Source organism: Mycetomoellerius zeteki, unplaced genomic scaffold (genome assembly GCF_001594055.1).
Source record: "Mycetomoellerius zeteki isolate Tzet28-1 unplaced genomic scaffold, Tzet1.0 scaffold96, whole genome shotgun sequence".
NCBI lineage: Eukaryota > Metazoa > Arthropoda > Insecta > Hymenoptera > Formicidae > Mycetomoellerius > Mycetomoellerius zeteki.
The window spans coordinates 369,415-392,182 of record NW_017257999.1 but is presented as its reverse complement, the minus strand read 5'-3'; the positions used below and the strand labels follow the sequence as shown (position 1 = coordinate 392,182).

At 31.5% G+C, this 22,768-nt stretch overlaps 3 protein-coding genes across 6 annotated transcripts; 2 read left to right on the top strand and 1 right to left on the bottom strand.

The window, feature by feature from the left end:
- Positions 1–1,850: 1,850 nt before the first annotated feature.
- LOC108730792 (uncharacterized) lies at positions 1,851–12,483 on the top strand. The gene is made up of 11 exons (XM_018460733.1): positions 1,851–2,053; positions 2,183–2,319; positions 2,474–2,707; positions 3,994–4,340; positions 4,443–4,632; positions 5,063–5,217; positions 8,337–8,644; positions 8,715–8,940; positions 9,102–9,306; positions 9,428–9,979; positions 10,069–12,483. The coding sequence occupies exons 2-11, from the start codon at positions 2,298–2,300 to the stop codon at positions 12,288–12,290; spliced, it is 4,461 nt and encodes a 1,486-aa protein (XP_018316235.1). The 5' UTR covers positions 1,851–2,053; positions 2,183–2,297; the 3' UTR covers positions 12,291–12,483.
- A 940-nt stretch (positions 12,484–13,423) lies between these two features.
- On the top strand, positions 13,424–15,089 carry mRpS10 (mitochondrial ribosomal protein S10). Of its 3 annotated transcripts, none has more exons than XM_018460735.1 (5): positions 13,424–13,790; positions 13,858–14,054; positions 14,119–14,241; positions 14,591–14,792; positions 14,985–15,089. In XM_018460735.1, the coding sequence occupies exons 1-5, from the start codon at positions 13,776–13,778 to the stop codon at positions 15,033–15,035; spliced, it is 588 nt and encodes a 195-aa protein (XP_018316237.1). In that variant the 5' UTR covers positions 13,424–13,775; the 3' UTR covers positions 15,036–15,089. The 3 variants fall into 3 exon arrangements, with proteins under 3 accessions (XP_018316237.1, XP_018316239.1, XP_018316238.1); XM_018460737.1 differs by having other exon boundaries at positions 13,425–13,790; positions 13,858–14,022; positions 14,114–14,241; XM_018460736.1 differs by having other exon boundaries at positions 13,426–13,790; positions 13,858–14,043; positions 14,114–14,241; positions 14,985–15,088.
- A 265-nt stretch (positions 15,090–15,354) lies between these two features.
- On the bottom strand, positions 15,355–22,672 carry LOC108730778 (beta-1,3-glucan-binding protein). 2 transcript variants are annotated; one of them, XM_018460712.1, is made up of 9 exons: positions 22,269–22,672; positions 20,403–20,630; positions 20,153–20,298; positions 19,840–19,982; positions 19,616–19,779; positions 18,761–19,134; positions 18,459–18,560; positions 16,636–16,729; positions 15,355–15,799 (listed from the first exon to the last, which is right to left on the bottom strand). In XM_018460712.1, exons 1-9 carry the CDS (start codon positions 22,411–22,413, stop codon positions 15,390–15,392), a joined length of 1,806 nt encoding a protein of 601 aa, XP_018316214.1. In that variant the 5' UTR covers positions 22,414–22,672; the 3' UTR covers positions 15,355–15,389. The 2 variants fall into 2 exon arrangements, with proteins under 2 accessions (XP_018316214.1, XP_018316213.1); XM_018460711.1 differs by lacking the exons at positions 15,355–15,799; positions 16,636–16,729 and adding an exon at positions 17,571–18,279.
- Between the last annotated feature and the right edge of the window lie 96 nt (positions 22,673–22,768).

The following is a 22,768-nucleotide window of genomic DNA, read 5'->3' as shown; positions in this document are numbered from 1 at the left end:
AGACTACGCATTGAAGATTGAGATTGAAGATTGAAAGATTGAAATTTGACCAATCAAAACAATAGGAGCTAAAATTCCTTTACCCTCATTGGTCAAATTTCAATCTTCAATCTTCAATCTCAATCTTCAATGCGTAGTCTGATTCCGGCCTTACTCACTCCAAAGCGCTTGATGGAGTGAGTAAAGGTTCGTTCACATGCAAGCGTCAAGCATCAAGCAACGGAAGCAGCAACCAATCAACGAGGCGATTTTTACAGTGGTGTAAAAAATATTTTTTACACCTGTATCGCCCAGCTAATTGGTTGCTGTTTCCGCTGTTTGACGCTTGACGCTTGCATGTGAATGCACCTTAAAATTTTTGTACGTGTGATGGCTTTAAGATCTATGGTAGGAGTATATTGGAACATGTTGGAGCATGCGATGCGACAAATCTTTAATTTTTTTCCTGGACCTCTATTCTTGAAAAGTATCGCATGTGAAAAACTAGGGAAATATTATACTATATGACGCATACTATAGTATTTCCCTAGTTTTTCGTATACGATACTGGCTGCGGTCCACTTGACGCTACAAACGCTTTGAAGCCAATCAGAACAAAGAATTTTACGAATTGACTAATCAAAGAATTTTCGAGAATAGGGGTCCTGTTTCTAATATTTATTCTATTGTACGTAGGTCCTTTTTCACCACGTGATCCTTTTTGTCGCTGAAACAGCCGGTTTAAGCAGCTCGTGAAAATTTACCTTATGGCTGGAATCAGACTACGCATTGGTCGCGTTCAGCAGACTCAACTGTTGTGGAGCGGATCCGTGAGCGCTCACTGCTATTGGTGTATTCTTTTAGATCATCCAATAGCAGCGAGAGCTCATTGGGCTCATTCAGCGGACTCAACAGTTGAGTGCGCGCTCGCTGTTATTGGTGTATTCTTTTAGATCATCCAATCATAATTTTAGATCTAGAAGAATACGTCAATAGCAGCGAACGCTCACTCAACTGTTGAGTCCGCTGAATGCAGCCAATGATCCGCTCCGCAACAGTTGAGTCTGCTGAACGCGACCATTGGCCTAGTTTACACCGAGCACTTGATACGCGTATTAAGTACTACATTCGCATCATATCACTTGATACACTTGGTATAAACGCTGGCGAATTATTTTGATCTGATACTTCTGAATCACGAGTATCAGACCAAGCTGGTACGCGTATCAAGGCTGCGGTCCACTTGACGCTACAACCCAGTGAGAAATGACAATGGAATCGACGTTGATTCGACATCGATTCGATGATTTCGACGTCGAATCGACATCGATTCGACATCGTTTCCATTGTCATTTCTCACTGGGAAACGCTTCGAAGCGTTTGAGCGACCAATCAGAACAAAGAATTTTACGAATTGACTAATCAAAGAATGCTTCGAAGCGTTTGTAGCGTCAAGTGGACCGCAGCCCAAATGGTATTAAAGAATTTCAGCGTGCTATAAATGCTTGGTTCGTTTTGGATCATACATTGGAACATATATTAAAATTTGTCACTGCTTTTAAGTTTAGATTATGCGGTCTACAATAGAAGTCGTAGCGGTCGTGCATGTAAACGTAGTCATTGAAGAGTGAAGATTGAAATTTGACCAACGAGGACAAAGGGATTTTAGCTTCTATTGTTTTGATTGGTCAAATTTCAATCTTTCAATCTTCAATGCATAGTCTGATTCCGGCTTAAATCGAGCCGTATAAATGTAGTCTGTGTTTCGATGTTTTTAAGAACGTATCTATCTATATTCACTTTATTCATATTCAGTAGTTGAGTGTGTAAGGATCGTTAACGTATGTTTTTTTGCAGTTGCTCGTTTTGTACTTCCTATTTTCTATTCTTTTCTTTCCTTTTCCCTCTAACGCTTTATTATATGTCTGTCTCGTTTTAAAAGTTGCTAATAAAGCTAAGCGTAGTATCGCAACAGAAAAATGGGCCTATAGATTCATTCGTATTTCATGATATTCGTTCGATATAGGAGCTGAAAAGTGCAAAACAAGAACGTCGCAAGCGGAGCTCGTAAACGGTAAGAATTGCATCTCATAAACAACCGAATAATCGAAGACGCATACGCCGTTATTAACGAGTCGCTGGTGGTGCTTACTGCTGCTGCTGTTTCTACAACGATCAATTATTCCATTATTTCTCTTGCCAGTCACCGCATTACGTCATATGCATGGTCGTATAATTGTTATCGCAACTCGAAGACGATAAACTCTCTGTTCACGAGTTATTCCGTTCGCCTTCGTGTTTTCGCACGAATTGGAGCCATGGGTGATTCCTCGTTGACGGGTAAATGTCTCAAAATTGCAACTACACTGTCGAGAGCTGTTTAGGGAGTGTAGATCAATTTGAAGCGTGGAATATTCGAGAAATTCTTATTGACTTAGCTATTTATCATTATAATCGTTTATAATATTACTATATGCAATTTGATGTTTTATAGAAGATACTGAGATAATTATAAACAAAGAAGAATGCTATGAGGTAATAGATGAATGCACAGAAGTAGAAACACCTGAAACGGCACAAGATTCACAGGCACAAGATTCACAGGCACAAGATTCACAGATACAAGATTCACAGATACAAGATTCACAGATACAAGATTCACATGAAGAGGTTATAATTTGTCCAAAGTCAGATAGTATGACGCAACAAGATCCTGAAACTGACACTGGTAAAATACAGTTATTCTGAAGTTTTATATGTAGAATATATATCTTATAATATATTAACCCTTAGCTTAGCTGGCTGCGTCACTCGAGACCAGATGAAAATTTGTTAATTTTTTAAGATTACTTTGGATGCGTTCTACTTAACGTTTGCAACACTTATATGCATTATTTCATCCTTGTTTAACATTCGATGACAACAAGAATGAAATGATACTCGTGAGTATTATGAATATTAAGTGGAATATACCCTTTGTGTATCTCCTTTATATTGCATGGACATAAAAAGTATAAAACTTGAAAAATGTTGCTTTTTTCTCTGCTGTTTTATGAACTATATATATGTAATATGATATTTTGATTATTCAATAGAATGATCCAACTATAATCTTTTGAAGAAAATGTTCTGAGGATTATAGTAACGATTTCTAATAACCTTCTAGAGTTGATCGTGAATTTATTAAATCTATTCAATTATACTCCTCTGCAGGATCTATGGTAGAGATCTATTAAACCCACTCAATTATATTCTTTATTACATCTGCAAATTTGAAAAATTATTGAAATAAACTTAATATTTTTTCACACATACATATATGTATTTTTTAAATACAAATTACGTTATTTTGATTTCTTGAAATTAATTAGTGTTTTCTAATCAACATAAATGAGATAAGTCTCACAAATACAGCGTCAGTAACTATGTTACAGATTTTGATGTCAGCTTTGGAGGATTAAAAATATTATAATTTATAATCATAGTTTGAATATTATAACATAGTCTAAGAAATAAATAATTTTGTATTTTATATTTTAAAACTCCTGAGTAGTAAATAATCATAAAAAGTGATAAAAGGCATATCTAGTACTTTTATTCAATGTGCATGCATAGCTTATTTTCATTTATATGTGCCTTTACTTTTTACGATTATTTACTGATTGTCAGGAGGGATAAGTATAGTTTTCATCGATTTTTACAAATGTTTTAAAGTAATCTCATCATTTAGATTTATCTAAATTGTCTTTAGTTACAAATGGCATGCAACATAAATTAATGTGTCATTCCTCGCTTCTGACATCATGATTCAATGTGGCTGTGATGACTACTCAGGAATCTTAATTTTGTATTTTATATTTTAATTTTGTATTTTGTATTTTATATTTTAAGATTAACAAAAGTATTGATAGCCATAATAAATCTTATGTCAAAATTATGAATTAAGTTAAAAGCATGAATTTGCATAGAAATGTAATATTTCTTGTACAATATAAAACGTTTATCATATTGCAGTTGGTATAGAATCTCACGATAATAACACAGATAACACAGATAAATTGGTTCTGGTAATGATGGAATGTGATCAAGAATCAAATAATGATACAACTGATTTTACTGCTGATATTGACTTAGATCAGTTTGATGGACAAAAGGATGTAACAGATGAAGATGTGATGCATCATTTGGATGTGATAGAAAATATTGAATTAGATCCTGAAACCTTTTGTGTAGATCAATGTATGAAGGAGGTTAATCAATCAGAATTGTTTGCAAAAGAAAGAGAAGAACAGGTGGAAGATAAAGCTGATGTAACAGTCATTGAAGAAGAATTTATAGAGGTTAAGTGGTATGAAAAGAAGGTATATTGATAAATCTCATTTTTTTGCAATTAATAGACATATATTAACCTATTAAAATTTGTAAAACAATGTGCACCACTGTATACAAAATTTTTTTTTCAGCTTGCAGAGAAAAACGATCTTTTAAAAGAAAGATTATCAAAGTTAGCTCGAGTGTTAACAGTTTCCTATCCTTCTTATGAGAAATGGTTAGAAAGAATAGAGAAGATAGAAGGATCGCCTATATGTAAGATGGATCCAATTCGACGTTGTTCATTAAAAAAACCAAATACTAATCGATGGAAATTTCAGTGTAAGTACAAAAATATCTTAAAATTTTATTTTATATTAACTTTGTTTCGTAAGTATACTCACATAGCTTTAAGGAAAGTACAAAAACTGGTGAGTTTGTAAGCTTTTGATAATTATTAATCAATTGCTTATATGTACTTGTATTCTTTTCAATTTAGGGTCAATTTAGGTTCATAGTTTGTGTGTTTAATATTATTAATATTTACGTCTATTGAAGTATTATAATAAAATAATTTTTCTGCAGGAAATTATATCCATATATAATAAATTTATTTTGAACTGAGATGTAGATAACTGTAGAGATGTACTTCATTTTATTTCTTTATATTTTAATAATATTATAATATATTTATTTTTTGTATAAACTAATGAGATATTGCACAAATACAAATAATTAGAATTTAATAGTTAAATATGGTATGTGTGTGTAGGCAGAAAAAAAATCATACAGGAGTCTATAAAACCAGATCCAGATTCTTCTGAAAATAATTCAAAATCAGTTTGGAATCTTGAACCAATTGGAATAGGGTCTACTATTGCCCCTCATATAACTGAATTTCCATCTTTTGTATTAAAGGCAGTAAAGGTAAAATTTATTACAAAAAATTTATTCGTTTTTTCTTTTTATATAGTTTTTATATATAAAATAAAAAAAACGGATTAAAACTTTTTGATTAATCTATATTTTTTTATGTTAACACAATTTACATTTATTCATAAAATATATGCAAGATTTAGTTTTTGAAACATATACGCATGAACTCGTGAATATCTTCTATCTTGTAAAAACTGAATGAAATTTGATAATTATGGACAATAACGCCAGATATATGTGTACAACAAAATACAAAGTAATTCTTCTATCTTTTAAATCTACTTAATATACTGTGAAAAAAATGATAAAAAAAGATATTTACTTATTTTAAAAAAACTCTAATAGTCATATATAATAAAACCTATGCATTATAACAAAATACATTTCGAAGGTGATACATTCACTTTCTGTTATATACTATAAAAGTATATAATATGGATAGTGTCTGATATATATGAATAAAAAAGGAAAGTCTTTGGAAATCTACTTGTGTATGCAGTGATTGCATTTATGATTGCAATCAATAAGAGCACAATAACATCAACAAGAACAACAAATAAGAAAAAATATATAGACTAATTGTACATATATGATATACATATATGCATGAAATAAGAATAGAGAGAAAGAAAAAGAGAGCCTCTATAAATTTAATTTGCACAATGATATGTAGATGCAGTATGATAAATGCACTTGAAATTTCCATTTCCATTTCCAAGATATACTATATTCTTTTAATAAACAAAATAATATAATATAAATAAATATTTATAAAAAATATAAATGTAAAAATCTGCAATGTACAATATTTATCCCACATATTACCATATATTAAAAAAATTCAATATAAAAGAAATATCATATGCCGCTTGATACTTATATTATACTATTGTAAAATCGAAAGATGGATAAGAACTTATTTTGCAAGAAAAGAGAAACAAAAATGTGACTATTGATACATATACATATGATATATGTATATATATATTTATATATTGATATATATACATATATATCATGTATTATCAATATATATATATATATTTGATAATTATAATTATTGTGACACTCTAATGCAAATAATGTCTGAGATACTTGAAGATGTAGTTATACAAACGTGCAAAAAAAATACATTTGATATATAACATGATTTAAATATAATAACTCTACAATATGAAGTCTACAATGTGATGAATAATAAACATAAAAAAACAATATAAACTTCATTGTGTAAAACAACAGAATCATCTAATATATTCAAATGTTTATGTGTGGGTATGTGTGTATATGTATGTATGTGCGTGTGTGTGTATATATATATATGTATACGCACACACAAAATATCTACTATGTAGATGATATTTCGATTAAAAGCTAAATCTGTACATACACTACATATAGATATGCAAGTTTATTTATAAAATAAACTTTTGTAACAGATAATAATAACGCATGCATGCATGCGTGCGTGCGTGTGTGCGTGTGTGCGTGTGTGCGTGCATCTGTACAGTGGATGATCAAATTAGAATCATAGTTCGAAAAATGTATTTTTTTTTTTAGTTTATGTAGAAAACTATAGAGTATATGAAGATATGTACACATAATCATTTTTAGTGGACAGTTGTGTATTAAAATACACTAAAAAGGTAAACTTATGTAATTATGAATCATAAAGTAAAAAAATGACAAGAGTTAATATTTGATATACCTTCTTTTGCTGCAATTACCGCATTAATTCGTTTGGGCATATTTTCCTTACATTTTGAGTAATTAATTTTGATTGTTTCAGTCCCATGCCACACATTAATTAAATAAATACTTGTTTAATTAATGTTTCATCAATTCCTAAAAATTCTTGACGGAGTTAAAATCCGGAGAATTTTCAGACCAATTTCGAGAATCTTGATTTTTTTTTATTTAGACACCATCTTTTTTGCTTTATGGCAAGAACAGAATCATGCATAAATTTAAATTCGTTATTTAGAGGGTAAATTGTGTATCTTGAAATGAGGTCAAAATTACAAAAGTGAGTAAATTCACTAGATGTTGACCAATAAAATTATAAATAAACAATAATAATCTCATTATCGAAAATATAATATAATATGTCGAGAAAACCGGCCAAAGGTGAACAAATAAAATAGGATGTTATATAATATTAATTAAATTTCATGTTTAATGGACATTAAAAATGAGCGAAACTAATTTCAATTATATATATAGTCTTCATCAGAGTCGCATGAACTTTACAGTTTAATTCAAACAATAAAAGATCCAAAAGAGTAAAGACTCACGATATTTATAATTACATCCAGCATAGATCCTTAACGTCTCGCAGTCACAGCAATGACCAAAACATGATTGTTCTCTTGATATCATCTCTCTTGATATGATCAATTAAATTTGTCATATTCTTTAATTCAATCAATGTTAATTCATCATAATTTACTATATTCTTTAATTCATCAATGTTGACAAGAAATAGACCGTGTTATAAATTCCAATTTATAACTTACAATTAGATATTGTCAACAGTTCGTGAAATGAAGTGACAAGCAAATTGTGAGAATAGATTAGAGTAAGATATTGGTAAGATTCTTCACTTCTGATTTTAATGACGGTCAAGAACAAAATACAAAAAAATTATAAATCAAGTACATATATATCATATTTAGTGATTCAAGATTGAATTATTTAAAGCATTTTAAGATCTAGCTTCGTCCGTATAAGGCTCTAATTTATCGGTTGTGTCTCTCACATACATGGTCTAAAAATGATATTAAAATTATAAATGTCTTGTGAATTTGCTCACTTTTATAATTTTCACCTTATTTTAAAATATGCAATCTACAATCTGGAAGTACTCCTGTAAAATCGTTAATTTATGTGGCTCTATTATTTTTATCACCTACTGTATGTTACACAAGCGCGCGCGCACGCATGCACATGTAATACATATACAAATACCTGTATCTGCACATACATACATATATAAATAAGATTTATATTATATAAATCTTAAATGCAAAGAACAAACGTAATGCAATATTAGATAACTTATATTAGATATAAGTTATATAGGACTTGTAATACCGATTATTGGTACATAGATATTTGAAGATTTTCTTCAAACAACTATATCTGCGACTGAAGATGCAGTTCAAGACACTTTTAATGAAAATCCATCAGATGACGCATCTATGGATATTGACACGAAGAAAGATAAAGATATAGATCAAGATAAAAACCAATATTGGTTGTGTTTATTAGTACGTTGCAATAGCAAGGATGAACTTATGCTTTTTGCAACCGGGAAAAATATTAGTCGTAGCACTATGGATCAATTGAAACAGACATATGAATCTGGTCCGGGAAGGAATTGTAATGTCAAATCTCTCTATTGTAAATCGATGAACAAGTAAGATTCCAACAAGATAAACTACGCTCCAAATAGCAGAAAATTGTACATCTCATTGCATTCATTTCAGACGCGATGATAAAGTTGTTACAACATTCTTAGTGGGAGCAGAAGCTCTAGATGAAACCGTGGGTAATTTGAAAGTGCAGCTTGCGCCAAAGACAAACTTTTGGTGTAATGCTGCTGGTGCATGGAATGTAGCTAAAACAGTTGCGGACATGCTTGAACCCACAAAAAAAATTACAATACTTGAAATTGGTTGTGGAATAGGTGTAATTGGACTTACAATAGCATCTGTAAGTACTTGCGTAACTTACATAAGATATGTATGTAAACGCATTATTAAACAACGTAATAAATATTGATTTTTTAACATCATGCGTTATGTATGTATACATAAACGCAGTGTTAAGCAAATTAATGAAAAGAGTAATGTACTATCATTGCATTATAACAGAAATGTCGAGAAGTGATAGGAGTTGATTCATCTTCGGAAATAGAAGAGGCTGAAATGACATGCGAATTGAACAACATATACAATGCATCGTTCATAATGGGATCTCCATCCGAAATTGTAACTAAACTAAATTCTGCGCGTGATTTACATAATAAAAATCGTGTGACTTATTGTATAGTCAATGCGGGCACCAATATGGGTAGAGGTACGCAAAATTGTTTTTTCTTAATCGTTAGTTTTATTGGCGATTAATTAATAACATTTAGCATTCCGATCACAACATATATCTTGCGATAATAAAACTTTAAAGTTATAATATCTTTTAGCTATCGAAGTAATGACATGCTTAAGGAAGATCAGTTCTCTTCGACGTATTGTAATGGTCACTACGTTGACAAAACAATCAGTTCGAGCAATATTAGAACTTGCACGACCTATAGAAACTGGGCTCGGTCATCCATTCATGCCAATTCGAGCATGTGTCGTCGATACATTGCCTACTGGACCTCATTTTGAGGTAGTTATTCTAATGGAACGTAGACTCATGCATAGGCTTTCGCAGCCGTGGTTTATCAAGATGCTGGAGGAAGAAAGCAAAACGTTGGCTAATACTAAGGTTTTAGAGAAAATAATCAATAATGACAAACCTGAAAATGCTGAAGCATGCATAAGAAAGAATCCATTAGCTAAACCTGAACTTGTGGAAAAATCTAAAACGTTACTCACGAAAAAAATAACCAAAGCAGTGAAAAGCAGTCCTTCACCAGTAAAAGGTAAACTAAAATTGAAGCGAGACCGTTCGCCCGACATAATAGAAATTAACAAAATGCCTAAAAAAATCGAAAAGGTTGGACTTAAATATAAAGTGGGACAACAGGGTAAGTTTGGTGATACACAACTAATAGATATTACATGATATTACATATATACACATACGCACACATCTAATCAATTTTTTGTTAATCAGATGTTACAGCTAAGAAAAAGAACTGGTTTCATGAAAACTCAAACCTTCGCATCAATCCATTATTTGAGAAAAAAACAAGGGAGATCAAAGAACAAGTTGATTTAAGAGAAAAATTATTGAGTAACCGAATTGACACAGATCTAATACAGAAGGTAAATGAAAGTCGAGAAATACTTGAAGCAGCTAAAGAAAAATTAAGCGGTCCATCTCCTACGGTTGACGCAACGACCGCTAAGGAATTAAAAAATGTATTAAGTTTGGTCCTCGACCAAACTAATAAGATTCAGACTCATTTGCCACGTTCAGTGTGGGATCGCATTGCGCCACCTGAGCCTGAGTTAAAGAAAGAGCTTGATGATGATCCTCTTTTGAAAGGTCGATTTGTGCAAGAAACTCGTGCACAAGATATTGTTATTACGACAGCAAACAAAGAATACTTGGAAACAGAGGACAATAAGCCAAAATTCAAAAAATATCATAATCTTGCACCATTAGAGCCAAATATGGTAATGCCAATATCAAAAAAATTTAAATCCGACAACAGACCGGAATTTCCTCAAAAATCATTTGACAACAGAAATAGACAACAAAACCAAGGTAATTCCTGGAATAAGACTAAAGGTTTTGATAGAAATCGTTGGAGCGATACGGGATCTATAAGAAAACCTATTTCTCCAATGAAAAGGCAAAATTTATCATTTACACAACGAGCATCTCCGTCAGATGGATTTTCATCAAAGCGTCCGTTACTATCACCACCGAGACGCTTATCCTCACCGTCTAGAAGACATTTTTCCCCAAATAAATCATATCAAGCACGTAATTCTCCGTCACATCGAGAATATTCTCAGAGACGGCCAGTGTCTCCAATAAGAGTAATGGTATCTGATGATAGAGAGAGACGCGAAATGTCGCCGCCTAGACGTCCGTTTTCACCGATTAATCGAATGTCTCCGCCAAGACGACCGATGCAAGTTTCAGGTCGACCAATGTCACCTATGAGACGGCACATATCACCGCCAAGACCACAGTTATCTCCTATACCTAGACGACAAATATCTCCGATGGAATATAACTTATCCGCGAGACAGTTGTCTCCGGAAAGAAGACCTATGTCGCCTATTGTCAGAATGACGTCTCCATCAAGACCAAGAGACTTGATGCCACCGCGGCATCAATCGCCTCCCATGAGACACTTTTCGCCACATCGAGCATCACATATACGTAATGTTTCGCCTCCGAGGCGACAGCAATCTCCTCCGAGGCGACAGCAATCTCCTCCGAGGCGACAGCAATCTCCTCCGAGGCGACAGTTGTCTCCTCCAAGGCGCCAGTTGTCTCCTCCAAGGCGCCAGTTGTCTCCTCCAAGGCGCCAAAGCTCGCCAAATAGATTTGCGGATGAATGGGACATACCAAGTCGGGGTGCTATTGAACAAAGCAGCACTTGGCAACGATCCGTTAATGAAAGACCGGAAAACGTTTGGCGTAATGAGAGACAACCGACAACGAGCGGAAATTGGCAGGCTTTGTCTGATAATGACAAATATCGCAAACAAACTAATCAAGACAAATCCTGGAATGGCAGAGAATCTTCATCTCATGGAAATTCATGGAATGCAAAACAATCACTTGCAAGTATGAAAGAAGAATCTTGGCAGACTTCAGACAATAATAGATGGTCCGGTCCATCCAGATCGGGAAATGGTGGCGAAAATTGGAATCGGGAAAGTTTAGGTGGCCGCAACAAGGAGCCCTGGATGAATACAAACAAGCCGCGATGGGAACAGTCGCAATCTAATGATTGGAATCAAGGAGACAAAGACGATTGGAATGACCTTCCGGAAGATGCACGGGACCCTTGGGCGGACGACGGCAATCTTGGATTGAACAGGAACATCGATAATCAGGGTACTTCGTCGACCAATTGGTCCAGAGAAGTTGACAAGGATCCTTGGGGAAAACCCAAAGATAATTGGCAAAACAAGTCGCAGATATTTCCAGCGAAATCGTTATGCCAAAACAGTAATAATCCGAACATGAACGATTCGCGCTGGTTACCTTTAAACGATATGAATAAGAAGGTATCATCATCATCTACCAACTGGCAAGGAGGCACTAACGTTGGATCCAACATTGGGACCAACGTTGGATGGCAATCAAATTATGGTTTTCAAGCAGCGCAGCGATCCTTTGTGCCCAACTTATTTAAGGATCGACGTTAGTTATAAGATGACAAGATATTTTAATGTTACACTCAAAATAATAATAGTTTAGTATCACTTCTGAGCATTTCGGTTTATGAAGCAAAAGCACATAGATCTTTAATTGAATGGGTTAAAAACACAATGTGAAACAAATATGGGATGTCAAATAAAATTACATATTGCATAAACGTGCAGTATGTGTTAAAATATCTATCTCTATATGTGATTTATATTATGATTTTTGCAAACAATATAGTGTTTAAAAGTATTTCCATTCTTTCAAATAATTCACAATAAAACAATTTATTAATATGTATTTCAATAAAGCAAAACAAACGATATTTTTTTTTATGTTTGAATGTTATTAATTACATTATTTGTACATTATTTGTACAATGAGAGAAATAAAAATAGCCTATATATTTACTGAGGAACATTGTACATACATAGTTTTGCACGAATTGCAAATGATACATATGTAGTATACAATATGAATTGCAGTTAATTTATATGTAAGTAATAATAGCTAACTGTATCTTTCATTGAAGTTTTCTAAAATACATCATAGAGGCTGATATCTCATTTATTTCATATCTAAAAATCTGCAAGTTATGAGTTTCATATTATTCTATTTAAAAATTATACGAACAACACTGTATATTCTTTTAAATCAAAATTGTAACAATTTCGAAAAAATTAAATAAAATTCTATAACAGATATTGTTTATTACAAACTGAACATAAGATAAAAATATACAAAACTGCGCTTTATATTAAATTAAATATTTTACACAATTTTTGAAAACAAGAAATTTATATTACATCAAATAGTTTTTGTGGATCTAAACATATATATTAAGTAATTTTCTTTTCCTAATTTAAATATAAATAAGTTTTACGCACATATATTTATATACATTTATAACTTCAAGTATAATTAATCATTGCTGTAATATTCCGTGACTATAAAAAAAAACCAGATATCAATATTTCATTATTGAATTACAACTTTTCTTATAACTTTAAATATTAGTCTGTGTTTAACAAATGTCTAACATTACAATATTGGATATTAAATTCAATCTTTTTAATTCTGCAAATATAAACTTTGTACAATTGCGGTGTTTTTGTTCTACTAATAGAATTTTATATTATTGCTGCTAACACAAATATTGCACCTATATGGTGACATCGCAATCAACTACACAACTGTTGTACGATTCTAATTGTAATTGTATTCAGTACGTTGTATGTACATACAATCTATGTTTAATAGAAACAACAGTTGTGCAATTGCTGACGTGCTGAGCAGTAAGCGAACATGATTGGATTGGTTTATTGGTTATGATCGCTGGATCCAGCAAATTAGCCTCAGTTACCGTGTTCAGCTAAACGTATATACGAACGGATATGTTTACATAATACGGAAATAATAAGTTTATAAAATTTCTGGAGGTTATCTCGCAGTTTGGAATTCTGTTTGCCGATATAAAGCAACAAGAAATGTTTCTATCAAAGGTATCTCGATATAAACATGAAGCCAATGCAAATTGCGATTGAGGTTAACCGTATTATATTCTGTTAGCTACCACTTCTTCTCAGAAATACTACTTTTGCTGCTGTACAACATGAATCAGGATATCCTGGTGTTCTCGTGCATAAATATCTACGAAACGACATACCCTCCGTGAAACTTTTTATGTCGACACAGCAACAGAATGAGCAGCAACAGGATTCAACGAAAGAACAGATCTCGCTTTCGATAAACACGGTAAATTCTGTTATTGTTATCTTTCCATTAATTTATTCGAATATATGTAAATAGAATATTTATTTCTTAGGGCACACCAGATAAGTTGTATAAAAAAGTTGAAGTTGAAATCAAGGGAAATGATTCAGCGGTATTAAAGAGCTATGGAACCTTTGCAACAATGGCTGCAAATCATTTGAAGATCAACATAGGTAGAAAGTAAGTTCTAGTTATTCGTTTATTAATGTTCTAGTTGAGCCTGAGTGTACCAACGTTACTTGGACTTTAAGCGAGGCTTAAAACTTTCCCTATATCTCCTTCTCCTTCGGCTTTAAAAAAAGAAAATGAGAATTTTAAGCCTCGCTTAAAGTCAAAATAACGCTGGTGCGATCTGAGTCCTTATTCGGTTATTTAACGTTTAGTGATGATTGGATCATATTGAGACCCTGTGTTGACGTATCACTATGGAGTGATAAAAGGCACTTATATAAGTTCTCCACCCAAAGGAAATATCACAAAAAAATAGTCGATTGGATAATATGTTAAAATGTATTTTTTTTGTTTATAGTACAGCACCACGTAAAGCTATCCACGAACGATGGACAGTGCTAAAATCTGCTCATGTTCATAAAAAGCACCGTGTTCAATATGAAATTAGGACTTACTATCGCTATCTAGACTTTTTAAAATTGACTGGATCGACAGCAGATACTTTTCTAGAATATCTTCAAAGAAATTTGCCAGAAGGAGTGGCGATGAAAGTGACCAAGGTCAGAGTTTTATATGGTCTATTCAACTGAACTTCTATTGTACTGTTTATCTTTCCTCGTTTCTTCTCTACATGGAAATGAGAAAACGAAGAAATAACAGTGCAAGAAGTTTAACTGAAAAGAACAGATCTATAATATAAAATAAATTCAAAATCATTTGCCTCTGACTTATCTAAGAACTTTTTCTTGCAGGTTGAAATGGAAAAGTTGCCTAAGAGTATAGCTGCAATGGGTAATACGTAACTATAATGTGTAATTATGAATAATTGTTTATATGAGTCAGGTTGTCGATAGTTTATCAATATAAACTACAAAAAAAATACATTTCAAGTTTATTTATTTAACTCTATACTTATTTTAATTTTTGAAAATTTAATTATACGATAAAAATAATCTTAAAAGGCCGCAGTTATCAAAAATAATATATTATTAATATTAATATTTGTAAAAATACAAAATTGGTAAATTGTTAAAAAAAAATTATATGTTATTTTTTAGTATTATTACAAGTAATTATATATTACGCAATTATACTAATTTGCAATAAAATTAAAATCTGCGGCAATATGGTATAAATTGAATGTCATTGGAAAAGTATTAAGTGAGAGATTTGATAATTATTACATGTGGCGACGAATCGATGTTTCTGCCTGATATATTGCGCGAGAGTTCCGGTAACGGATTCTTCTTCTTGAAGGCTGATGGTCTGTCTTGTGATACGTCGATGCTTACGGTTTTAAGGGGTGTATCTGTTAAATGTTTGCCTGCGATTCGACGTGCGTGCCCACTGCCGCGTCTTCTCATATGAGTCATACGTCGAAAAACACCGTTTGAAATTTGCTTGGAAGTTTCGGATTGAGTATCATCAATCAGAGAATCTTTTTGTTGCGTTTGCGATTGTGCCAAGTTTCCTTCGGCTCTGCGTAAACTGGTTCCAACATCCTCATTTCTATGCTTTCTAATTAATTCCGCAGTAGCTGTACATCTGTGCAATATATATTCATTACCTGAAATAAAATTTTCATAATTTATACAATATTTACTTATCTAATTCTTATATAATTTTATATAAAGCTGGTTTCATCAACAGCATGTGTTGACAATACGCATTCTTAATCAAATTTGTTAATTATTCAACTGCATTGTAAGATGGAAAAATTGATACGCTGTATATATAGTGACAACTGTTTATATTTAAAACACTTAAACATGCATTAATTTAATGACATCTTTGCTAAATATATACATACATGTATTTTTATGAAGTTTACGTTCAGGTAATAAATCGATGTCATATATGCACACACTGACTAAGAAATACATTTGAAAAATATTTTAAAGAGAATTTAAAATATTTTGATCTCACTTATCTTTTATCAGATATCCTTTAGATGTTTTTTTAGATTTTTGTATTTTGGATATAAATTATTCCGACACACCATAGTAAAAGATAAATATCTATTAATTTAGAATATATTTAAACTTTGTATAACCTAAGATAATTGATATCGTTCTTTTCATCTTACTAGAAATTACTTAATTCCTTACTGTAGATGAATTTTCACTCGTGCACTTTTTGAGTTTAATATAGTTTTATATTAAAAATAACATTTAATAAGATTGTTTAACATTAAAGTTTATCTGTTAAAATAGTATTAATTTAATTATTCTAACACCTTGCAACTTGTAAAGGAGACATAAAAAAATTAAAAAATTCTTAATTATGTGGGTCAATTTTCATCCAAAATAATGTTAGTATTAGAAAAATATGAGTAGATTCCAGAATTAAGATTACATAGCATATAGTCTATAACGATAAAAATTATATTATAAATTCACTTACTTGATCGCTTTGAACGAGGATAATAATCCGCCAGAGAATTAGTGGCCCAAATGAAGATGATTAAAATAACAGTCACTTTTTTCAGAGTCATTATCTGTCACGAGATCTCTGCAAGTGACTATTGATTTACTGGCTTAAGTTAAAATAAAGTACTAAGTTTACACACATTTAGCAAAATTTATTTCGAGTTAGAACAGTTTGAATTGTCTGCCAACCGTGGGAGAGGAAATCGTGGTAGCTGCCGCGGGAGCTATCGATCGACTGTTCACGAGGAAAAAGTTTCGCCGCGTAGAAGAAGCCGCAAAAACAAAACCGGACAAGACGTCAAAGCCGAACTGAGGTCTTTCGACTTTGTCGAGATTTTATGCCACAGTAAGGTAGCACACGTGCGCACCGTAGATGTTAAAATTAATCGGATCCGGCCGGAGCATCAGTCGTGATACCACGAAGCAGACGGAAGAAACCGCATGATGACCCTTTTTTCTTGTTTCCAACATTAACTGAGAAAAACCGGTTTGAATGATGGGCCAGGTCGAAAGTCGACATTGTACTTTAATTATGTTCTTTTTTTTCATCTGATTTCTTTATACATTGTTTAAAAAAGTACTGTCAATTTTAGATTGATCTTTGCTATGCGATCTTGGAAACAAATTTTTTTTCGAATTTTCGAAACATAACGTAAAGAAAGTGAAACTGACGAGTAAAGTCGAGCCTGCCACAGGGATGACCTTGAGAATCATCATTTACCATAATATATCATGTCTGGTACCGTATTTTTAGCTGCGAGCTATTCACGTTGCCGCTTTTCATATAATGATGTAATATTTCTTTGGAATATAAATAAGTAAATGCTTGATTATTCTTTGATTACATAATTTTTGTATCCATTTGATTATAATATAGAAAACATATAGAATAGAGAAATAGCTATTACATTAGAAAAAAAAAAAAGGAAAACGATGTAACGCATAGAGCAAAATTTAGTTAAAGCGAATACGATTAATGGTAGCGTCTATCCTATAGAAAATGTTATGCCCTTGGTAAACTTCGTGCTGGTTTAAGACATTTTCATGTTCATGTCATGATCGGCAGGAATATTATCAGGGGATAACCATCCGAGCGGCTAATGGAGGCATCATTAAAGGTAAAAACCAGCTCTGGGCGACCCTGAAAAAATTCTTTCCAATTTTGCGGGAGCATCGTTCACCCTTTTATAGAAACAGAAGTGGTCCAATTATAGGACTCTAATTGCGTTACGCAGGTAAAAAGGACTTTATAAGTCTTAGCGGAGACTCCAAGTGCAATAACATTGTAGGCAACGTTGTAACCTTCTGCCATTATTGAATCAGAAGATAACCGATTTGCCTATTTTTGATGATAGCTTATTTCTTCATGTTCGCAATACTGAATGCCTACGTGTAGGATATAATTGTCGCGTGATAAAAGATCCGTCTACCACTACGAATAATGTAAATGATAAAAAAGAAAATAGTGAATATAATAAAAAATGAAGAATTATGTATCAACGTTGATTCAAAGAGCCCACACTTTAATGTAATCTATTACAAAAGCAGTCTTATTGCCACTGTCTCGTCTCCAGCTTGGTAGCCATTGGTTCCGAGACTTCCAGAAATTCAACATTGCCTACAATCAAAACGATATTTCATGTAGTTATTTAAAAAACGGATGCTTATTTTTTAAAAGAGTATTTTAAGAATGAAAACTAAAGCATCAACATATTAAATTAGCCATAAATTGATTAATTAAATAATATTAAATAACTAATTAAATTAAATAATATCAAAAGAAATATTAAAGTGTACCTTAGCGTCTATATTTTTCCATGGTTTTCGCATTCCGGAACTATGTGTACCATCCGGAAACACACGTAGTCCACCCACACCGACGCCAAGAGTGATAAAGAACTATTATAAAAAATATAAATATTTAATTTTAAGAAATTTATATACATATACACACAATTATTTAATTAATTTGCACTGTATAAGATAAATAGATGTGATACAAATAAAATGTCTTCATAAATTTATAATGCTTGCTTATTACAAAGAATATAAAATCGTTTTATAGCAATAACAAGAACTATAGTGCACTAAAATGGTACCTCTTGATCGAATGGGGCAGCTTTTCTATTTGCGTAAGGACCACTCATCCATCCTTCTTCATTAGGGCTGATTTGGCCAACTTCTTCGTTGTCGACCAAAAACGTGAAACCATCACTGGTCCAGATCGTCGTATACGCATGGAAATCCTTCGTCCACCGCGGTCCGAATTCGTTTACTTTTGTGACGAGTATTTCTTGGATCTCATTAGAGGATGGACTTACTCTCACGCCAAAATCCAATCGTCTAGTGTCATAGATCTTCGAAACGTCCGTGGCATTCATCAAATTCTCATTGCCGCGTGTTAGACCCAGAAGAACTCGACCACTGGCGTAGTTCATACCGTAAATAGAATAACGTGGCTCAAGCCACATTTCTGATAAAATTATTATAGGACATATATTTTTTGTGGTAATGTTATATCTTTCTCAGAGAAAAGTAATATTGTAAATTGTGGCAAATTCACTAACCATTCAAAATTTTTTTTCTCTAGGAAGTAAATCAAGTCTAAATAATATTTACCATTGTTAGAAAAATTAAAAAAAAAACTGATTGAAATTTTCTATAGAAAAGCAAAAAATTGACGACAGTAATGAAAATTTTTTTTAACTATAAGAGTATCGTTATTAATTTATATTTAGTAACTTATAATTAATAAGACATTATTATGACATATATCTTGTACAGTTAATTGCAATTAAAAAAGTTATATAAATTGTCTTATATTTTGTATTTTATTCAGATTAATTTATATGATACTGTACAAATTCATCACAACGTATTTCACATTGCGTAATATGATTTATTTTAATAGTTAGATATATGTCTCGCTCGCAATAAAAAAATAAAAAAATTACCTGGATACAGCCAATCGCCCTCAGGAAACTTCGCGCGTATTTCGATCTTTCCGTATCGCAGAACGAAACGTTCTTTCGTGGTAAAACGTACAGATATAACGGGTGGCAGAATGCTGTAGGATAACGCCTGTCTCATACATTCGAAGGCAACCATGCTCGTACATCTACGAAAAGATATAAAGACAAAAAGAAGTACAATAGAAATTTAATTTACTTATATTTACTCGTTAAGTTGCAATCTTCCGTATGCGGTCGCATTCTCGCCGTAATAGTCTTCCAATATAATTGGCCTTATGAATAATTGACCATCATGAACTTGCACAAGTTGCTCATGATTTTGGTTGTGATACACGCAGAATTCGTAGTCCTAATTTCAACATAATCAACTTTATTGAGTTGAAATGAAATATACATATATATGTCTATATACAATTATATACACACATTGTATGGATATATATTTTTACAGATGTATATTATTATATATCTTTTTACATTTTTAATAATTTTATAATAAATAATAAACTTACTACCCACCGGATCTAATGGCATTTTTATCTCACGTTTCCATAATGACGCATTGAAAGAATTGAAATAGTCCTCAAGTAATAATCGCCCTTCGGTTGGAATTTCGTATTTTGAAGAACTCTGTGTAGTTTCTTGACTATCAACTGCTTCATTTTCTGTAGTTATTAATTTGAAGTATTATATACGTAATAATATCCTGTTATTTTTATATCGGTGAATCACAGAAATCGTATGTTTGTGTAAATATAATATATCTTACGGGAATACGTCCATCTTTGGTCATTCTTCCTGTGATTAATCCCATTCACTTGCACATAAATCCAGTAATGAAGTACATCTCCATTTTTTATAGTCACGTCCGAATCCTCAAAAGTCCAGCGGTCATCTGTTGCTAAATAGGTATCACCGACGATTTGACCGTATTCATTAGTGCGAATTGCTTTGTTTATGTTAGCGTGGAATCCAAATATTCTTAAACCCGGTGCATCTGTTAATAGCATCGTCGTTAAATATAAAACTAATTTTTCTTTTTTATTCAAATATTATTATTTATTAATTTTTATCTAACATCTAATGTTTTTATTTTTTAGGTGATCCTAATTTTTTAGATAATAAAATATACATATAATTTTTATTATAATTAGTTGTAGTATTATTGTATTTATATCGATAATTTATGTTTTTTGTTTTCTTAGAAATGTAATGTCCAAACTTGAAATATTATAAGATAGGATATGTTGAAAGAGTTAAACGTCTTGTGATTTAAATTTTCTCAGGTCACATATAATCATTAAGGTCACAATCATTAATCTTTCAACTACAATGATAAAAGCAAAGTAAAAACATATTTAACATTAATGAAACAGTATTGCAAAAAGAGTCGTGAGTATCGGAATATTTTTTAGTATTTTATTTATCCCAAAGAATTCGAATTAATAAGTATATTATTATGTGATGATTATTATTGTAACGAATTATATATTTATTATATTTCCCTCTTTGATTTTAACAATACTAATAATTGTCTCAATAAACATTTTGGAGAATTTTTGAAGTTTTTCTCTCTTCGAATATTTTTGTTGTATATATGGTTGTAAGAAATATGATAATAATTGTATATATGATCATTTTTATTAATATACATATAAATAGTTATGTATAAAATACTTTGCAAATGAAGAATACTATATTATCCGTGTAAAAACAAATTATATAATATAGCTAATATATAATTCAAATAATTTCTATAGATTTAAATTTGAGTAGAACAAATTTATTACATGTATATAACAACATTATGTAAATAATCAATAGTTAACGACGTTAATAACTTTAATATTACGTTTTTAGCGCCGAGACCATGTTTTTTAATGTTCATAATTTATTTCATCGATATCATCGTTTAAAATAGAAACAATACAGAATTATGAAATATATGTTAAAGTATACATTTATCTAAAATTAAATATACATACAATACACATTTGTGACAGTTGAGAAAAATAGTTGACTTGACACAATTGTTGCGTGTCGACAGATCATTTTTTGGAATTATATAGATATTTATATATTGACGTCTGGGAAAAAATATTTCATATATAATTATATAAAAAGTTTATATATTTTATGTACAATTATATACAAAATATATTCATATATATTACATTTTTTCCCGGGTGGAGTTAAGATGAGCGCTCATGTTACATAGTTTATTATATTCAAACAGTTATCTTTTGATATAATTTTATTTTCCAATTTAATTACAAAAATTCGCTTCTAACAAATTTTCTGCTAGGGTACCACTTTTAATATCTTTGTATAATTTAAAATGATATACGTGATTTTTTATCATATTATTAATAAATTATATAAATTAATACATTAGATCTTATATATGTAAAATACAACGTTTAATATCAACATTTTACACGTTATCATAAAACATATTATGCAATAATGATTATTTCTTGAATGGAATTTAATTTAATATTGTTTAAAGGTCATCTTTTTATACGGTGAATTTTTAAAGAAAATTTTTTTGAAACTCTTCTTTCTACTTAATCTTGGTAAAGTTTCGCGGTTGTTACAATTTTTTCTAAGAGGAAAGAGGTATGGATAAACCTACCAGGTATAGAAACTCGAAGACCTTGCGGCTTTAACACCTCGAAAGTCGGATCCGGTAGAACGTAGGAAAACCCTGGTTTCATAAATACGCATGCTAGTGCGAAAATCAGTCGAACTATCGCACGATCGACTCCGCGGGAGAGCATGTTCGCGATTACCAATTCTTAATGTTGCAGACGCAATATTTATCAAGTACGGTACTAAAAGAAAAGATTAACACATGCATGCTTCGCGCTCTTTCCAATGATCTACTGTTTCTTCCACTTTCTTTGCCCCTTCCTTTACGTTTTTCCTTATGTTCGTCATGCAGATTGCGTCTTATATAGTTTTGGGATTCCCTCATTGAATATAGCTGTTAAATCGATGTCGAATCATCCAAAATACCCGTAAAAACAGCTTTAAATGCCGGGAAAAAATGTTAATATGGACTTATATATAATTTTATATAATTATATCTATATAATTATATGTATATGAAATATTTTTTCCCGGGTATTATTA